The 6,573-nt window shown below is 37.9% G+C and overlaps 1 protein-coding gene across 1 annotated transcript; it reads left to right on the top strand.

Annotated features, from left to right (window-relative positions):
- Positions 1 to 3,801: 3,801 nt before the first annotated feature.
- Positions 3,802 to 4,746, top strand: LOC308696038 (putative inhibitor of apoptosis; the record flags this gene model as incomplete). The annotated part of the gene is made up of 1 exon (XM_081374381.1): positions 3,802 to 4,746. One exon carries the CDS (start codon positions 3,802 to 3,804, stop codon positions 4,744 to 4,746), a length of 945 nt encoding a protein of 314 aa, XP_081230507.1.
- Positions 4,747 to 6,573: the final 1,827 nt, after the last annotated feature.

The raw sequence follows: 6,573 nt of genomic DNA, 5'->3' as shown, positions 1-6,573 counted from the left end.
CTGTTGGTTTGTCATGTTTCCAGAATGTGTTTGAATGCTCAGCGTCTGAACGTCACCATCTGTTAAAAAAAAAAAATTAAGAAGATTGAAGATTGAGAAACATATTCACTACTAACAAAGTAAAATTATAAATCTTTTCCTACGTTTGATATTCTTTTTTTCTGATTTTTTTCACTATGGACTTGATCCTTTTTAATGCTGTTTTCTCTCCATATTTATTCTGTAGTTCCTCTACTGTGTCTTTCAACCTCCCTGTTGTTCTTCTCCAACTGTGTTAACCAAAGATAAACAGTTAGAAGAATAAAATGTATGTACAATAGCAAAAATAAAGTTAACATAAAATAAACACATTCATACACCAGTTCAAAGTCAATGAACCGGCTGATGCTGCAGTGTTAGAGCACATGATGGCTGGTGAACAGATGCACAGCAAGTTAAACCAGAGTTAAAACAATAGTCTATGTTAGGACAATAGTATCTGATAATAGCTGATAGCGGTCATAAAGTACGAGATAAGGTGCAAGTTTTTAAACTAAACATTTCATATTTGACAGAATACAACTACAAAAATAATCAACTTGTTTCTAATTTCTTTTTTTCTAAATTGTGATTTAATGTGATAGGAGAAGAAACAATATTAAGAATCATTAATAATGAATGTGTACAATTTAATAAACGTATTTACCTAACATCCATAGCCTTCGTTAAATTAAGACTAAGTTCCTTTTTTTTTGTGGACAAAGTGAACTTTGGAGCACTCAAAATAAGTGCCATTTGGAACTCTTTTATCAAAAATATGTTGATAATGATTAGTTATGCCAAATGATAGTTTGGCATGCATGGGATTGGTTGTCCATAGTGAGAGAGAAATACTTTTATTATAGAAATGGCTATTCTTTATTCTATTCTTTAATCCACAAATAAAATAGGTTTTTATACCTGCTCAAGTACTTCTTGATGAGTTTCTTCTGTATTAAACAGCGGATCTTCTCAGTCAGATCGTCGCAAGATCTCAGGAATCCTCTCACACTGCTCGTGTTCACGCGCTCCATCGCTGCACTTGTGTGTATGACTCGAACGATTCAAACTTCTCTCTGGCGACATGTAGGACTTGTTGGTTATGCAGGAACTAGTTATTTATGGCTTTCCTGAGGCCAACCTCCATACATTCTACACAACAGGGTGGGTGGACCCCAGCCTGATAAATATTTCAGGACATTACACGCTGTAGCTCTACTAGCCTCGGACTGCTGCGCCACTGCAACAAAAGTTGAAAGTCCTGAACCTGACGCAAACTTCTGACCCACAAACTTCTGCGCATTAACGCACAAGGCACGATTGTACCGCAAGGGAGATTGCAGGAACATTGCAGGAGATTCAGGAACGAAAAGCTGAAAAAATGGCGACGCAAAACCTAAAGGAGAACGACTCCCCGTTGAGTTCTGGCGATACGGGGTACAATTATCCTCCGGCGTGTGAGTGTGCCACGGGCAAAGAGTGTCGTTTAAGAGCTATGCTGGACTCTATGTTTAAAGATTATTTTAGAGGCCAAATGGTTGGCTTGATGCACAGGATCATCGACATGGCCGTAGCCAGCTATGAGGTCACCGAGGTCCGGACCTCGGTCATTTTTTTATATTCAAAAATAAAATTTCAAGCTCTCTGAATGATTAATTAGCCGTTTAAACCGCGTCATATGTGTGTTTGCAATTTATGTCGCTGCGAGAAGGTAGATCAGTGAACGGGGCTTGAGAGCGTGTTGTGAGCATAGACTGTAAAAAATGCGGCAGAGCGCTTTATGTCACTTTATTATAATTTATAAATAAAGCGCAAAAGAAACTACAAGCATGATGCAACAGCATCGTAGTTGATGTCAATTTGAAAGTCATGAAATGACCAAAAAGTGCCAATAAACTTTTTTTTCTTTTACATTTCCGATAATGGCGCGTATAATTTGCACTAAGTGCCTGTCTTTTTAGCAAAAAAGGCACCCACAACTAAATAGCTACAGTTGCACGGGTCGTTGGGCGTGCGTGAGGTGCTTGAAACTAAGTAGCTTTTGACGCGTTCGACTCGAGTTCGAATCCGCCTTTTGCCGAACTCGCTCTTCTCCCTCTTCTCCCTTTTCCCAATACACATGAGATGTAAAATGTATAGCCTAACATAAAGGTCTCTAGCGTTATATTTTGCCAACGAACTAATATCGAAACCGTGATATGGTTTTGTGCTTTATAAAACAGCACAAGACTTTAAGTATCCTATATAGGCATGTTTGTGCTGCGTGATTTAAAGAAAAGTGCGCACTTTGCTCACGCGATCAAAGGGTTTATTTCTTGCAAGTGAAGACATTAGGACAAAAGTATTGTAATTTTCCTATAGTGTAATGTAAAATATACTTTTGAAATATTCATTTTCATTTATTAGGCTATATGGATTTTATGTCATAGGAATAATTATAGAAATCATTATTATATTATTATACTAATTGTTTGGCATACTAAAACACCAGTTATAATGTAATGTAGACTGAAACTCCATATCATAACTAAAAAATATGTTTGAGCCCCCTTTAATGTCCATGTACAAGTCAATGTTTTTTATTTGTGCACAGTTCATGGGTTGAAGCCCGTTGAAGCTCTTAATTTTGAGCTCTCAAAGAGCACCAGATTGATGCATTTAACCTTAAAATGTACAAAATTTTCTTGCGGGGGAGCATGCCCCCGAACCCCCCTAGAGGGACAGAGGTTTACCCAACATAGTTTTACAAAATCCTATATGGGAAAGATCTATCATTTATGAACTTTACTCCAGCATAGTACAACAAAGTTCCTTTTAAGTCAGTAAACTAAAACTCTTAATGCAAAATTAAAATGTCCTTGGACAAACTATACATTAGGCCTGCCTAAGGGGGGGCCTACAAGACATTGATTGTGCCCAGGGGCCTCTGAATTCTTAATCCGGCCCTGCACCTCACCTCGGACCTCACTAATTTTCAAACCCTGGTTACGGCCTTGATCATCGACGCTGCGTGTGATATGAAAAAAGATTGTGCGCAGGACACCAAACGTGTGACAAATCTCAAAAATGAAATGGATGACGTAAGAGGCTTGACAAAGCCATGGCCTGATGTAACGCCCATGTTTTTTGACGGCAAAGAGCCGAACGGCATAATCCTCAGAAAAGTTTTGGATGTGTTGCGTGAATGTAGTGCCGAATTCGAAATCATTGAAATACTCGCTATATGGACATTCGTAACGGATCTCTGTGTGTCACTGGTGTCAAAAAAATGCAAAAACTGACGTTGGTGAATTAGTTGAAAGTCTGGTCAACTATAGCCTGGAGCAAAACATGATAGCCTGCAGAGATTTTCTATTCTGGTTAGACCATCTGTAAATGTCGTTATTGTCGTTTTACTTCAATGTATGAAAGTATAATGTTGAAATAAAATTCTGGTAAAAAAATGTCTGAGCTAATAATATTTAGAATATTTCAGTATTTGTTTTCTAATTACCATATTCCCGAGGCGGCAATACAGTTGTATCATATCAAATGATACAACTATTTTGCCCAGAACAGAAGAAAGGACATTTTGTGGTGTTGTTCTTGTTCTCATTACATTTTTTAATAAGATGATGTGTTCTGCCATGGATGACTAGACACTAGTCCGGCAGAGAGAAGGGCTTGAGTGGACACGCCCTGTGGTCACATTTTTATGTCTTCACCCTTTTCCCCGCTTCGCAACTGAGAGCTTTCCACCACCACGGCATCCGTTTCAGGCCAAACGGAGGAGTTTACTTAAACATGGATATGTCTCACCAGCAACCTCCGGCTTGTCACAATCCTGGCATGCGTCGGGAACAGGAACGCCTTGACACCTTTCTGAATTGGACTCTTGCACCAGTAAGTCCGGCCGAGCTTGCCAAAGCTGGTTTCTACTACCTTGGCCAGGGCGACAGAGTGGCTTGTTTCAGTTGTGGAGGCCAGCTTAGCAACTGGGAACCGGGAGATCGTGCAGTATCAGAGCACCAGAGACATTACCCCAACTGCCCCTTCATTCGAGGTGACCGTGCAGATAATGTACCTTTATCTAGCCTTTTCAATGTATCGGCAATGCAACGGTGTGAAGAAAGGTCGCTCACATTTGTCTACTGGCCCTCAAGAATAACTGTTCGACCAGACCAATTGGCAAAGGCTGGTTTTTACTATGTTGGTCGTAATGATGACGTGAAGTGCTTTTCTTGCGATGGTGGACTCAGATGTTGGGAGTCTGGTGATGATCCATGGGTAGAACATGCCAAGTGGTTTCCAAGATGTCAATACCTGCTGCAAGAAAAGGGCCAAGAGTTTGTTCATCAGATTCAAGCAAGATTTCCAAGACTATTTGAGCGGCTATTGACTCATGGAGACACGAGAGAATGTGTTGATCCAGCTGTGGGTCCTGGAGAAGACCGTTCAGAAGATGCGGTGGTGGAGTCTGCTTTAGAGATGGAATTTGAGTGTGGCCTGACGGCCCAGACAAATGAAGCTGCATCCCCGAGTCAAGATCTTTCAGACTTGCCTATGGAGGAACAGTTAAGAAGACTTCAAGAGGAGCGCACATGCAAAGTTTGCATGGATAAGGAAGTGAACATTGTCTTCATCCCCTGTGGTCACCTAGTTGTGTGCAAAGAATGTGCGCCTTCTCTGCGCAAGTGCCCCATATGTAGAGGATTGGTCAAAGACGCCGTCCGTACTTTCCTATCATAAAGTTTTCCTATCATTTGGATTTAACTTGATGAATAAACACAAAGGAGAAGTTTATTATTTTCACTCGATCCAGTAACAACATTTTTTGGATTTACAAACATTTAGAAAGTAGTTAGGATGCGCATGCTTTAAGTTAATGTTTTTTAAGAATAATTTTGCGCAGGCTTTAAGTTCATAGACCTTTAAAATTAGTTGAAATTAAAATGTGATATCATTACCGAATTCAGGGATGTTTAATAGATTCAATAGCACCCGCTGATTTAAGTCTTTTTTCAAACAAAAGTAATTTTGTTGTATGCACAGATTTTGAGGGTCGCTTATAGAAAGAGGCGTTCTTGTCTTTAAAAACATAGAACCAGAGATAATTAAAATATTAAAACATACATTCTAGCGCTATTTACGGTATAATATAATAAATGTCTCTCGTATCAAATCAAGACTCAAATCAAGATGCAAATCAAGCCAATTCATGCGAATACTGTCGTGTATGAACAAAGAGATATATAACAAATATGCCCCGGGGAAAGTGTAAAGAAAACGCCATACAAAACATTACAATCACACCCGGCAATACGGTAAGTGTTACGCTGGTGAAGTTAAACAATTTCCAAACAGGGTGTTTCAGAAGAAATGCAAACAAAATCTTTTAAACAAAGTCTTGTTTCAGAGTCGGTACGGTGAAAACTATGTGAACTTTGATGAGGTCGGGAACACTAGCGCTTTTATTTAACAATTATTTTCAATGATATTGAAAAACGGTTCAGTAACAATGTTCAATATAAACAAGAATCCAATGTGTGAATCCTATGTTTCACATATAATAGTTAGATGATTTATCTAACCATTGAAATTGACGATAGATCAAATATTTCGTCATTCTGCCGAATAAAACAATGGTGTCAAAGTGTGGACGGAATAAAAAAATGAATCAATTCACGTAAAAATACCATGTATCAACCGTAATTCATTAGCTTAACCGTGTAATAGTTAAACGAGTTATAGCGTAATAGGTAACAGAAAAACAGCCATACTCATCTTTTACGTCGATGTTTCGTAGGCATCGCAGAAAGATTTAGTCATTTTTTTTAGTCATATTTTTTGTTTTCTTTTTTTTTTATAAAACAAAAAAGAACCGGTTAAAGGCCTATCGTGTAGAAGGACCTCTAATGTATAGGATACATTCCTAACATGTTTGACCACGCTCTATGTACTTTTTGCAAACTGTACAAAAAGAAACAAGATCTCAATGACAGACATTCAAAACGGATCACTATAGTGGCTTTTCTGTATTTGTTTTAAATGGCTCATGATGATGAAGAATTAGAATTTACTTTTGTGGAATTTTACCTGCAGGTTTTACCAAAGTCTGGAACTTTGTATCGCTACGGTGTGACAAAATACAGCCAAAGATTTAAGCACAACTACTTAGATACATAGGAGAATATCTAACCATGTAGATTGTGAACATTCCATTATCTGTTTATTTGAGGTCAGATGTTAGTTAAAAGATAAAGGTATTAGTTAATAACAAAAACTTTAAATCACCATAATCAATAAAATAAAATTACAGTTTGAAAATGTTTATTTACAACGTTTTGCGTTGTGAGTGAGATGTTAGAGAAATCTGGTTGCACTACGCCTGAAACTTAATCATCCACATCTAAACTAAACATTATCATGGTTTAGTTGTATTTTTCTTAAAAATGTTTTTTCTTAAAAATTATCTTGTTTAATCGTGAATTCATATTTATCAGGTTGATATTTAGAAATAAGCAAAGTACATTTATAAAACAAAAAGAACCGGTTAATGGCCTTGTGTCAGAACAC

This window comes from Scardinius erythrophthalmus, assembly GCF_964197995.2.
Source record: "Scardinius erythrophthalmus genome assembly, chromosome: 1".
Taxonomy (NCBI): Eukaryota; Metazoa; Chordata; class Actinopteri; order Cypriniformes; family Leuciscidae; genus Scardinius; species Scardinius erythrophthalmus.
The sequence above is the reverse complement of the archived record's forward strand: the minus strand, read 5'-3'. Positions and strand labels throughout refer to the sequence as shown.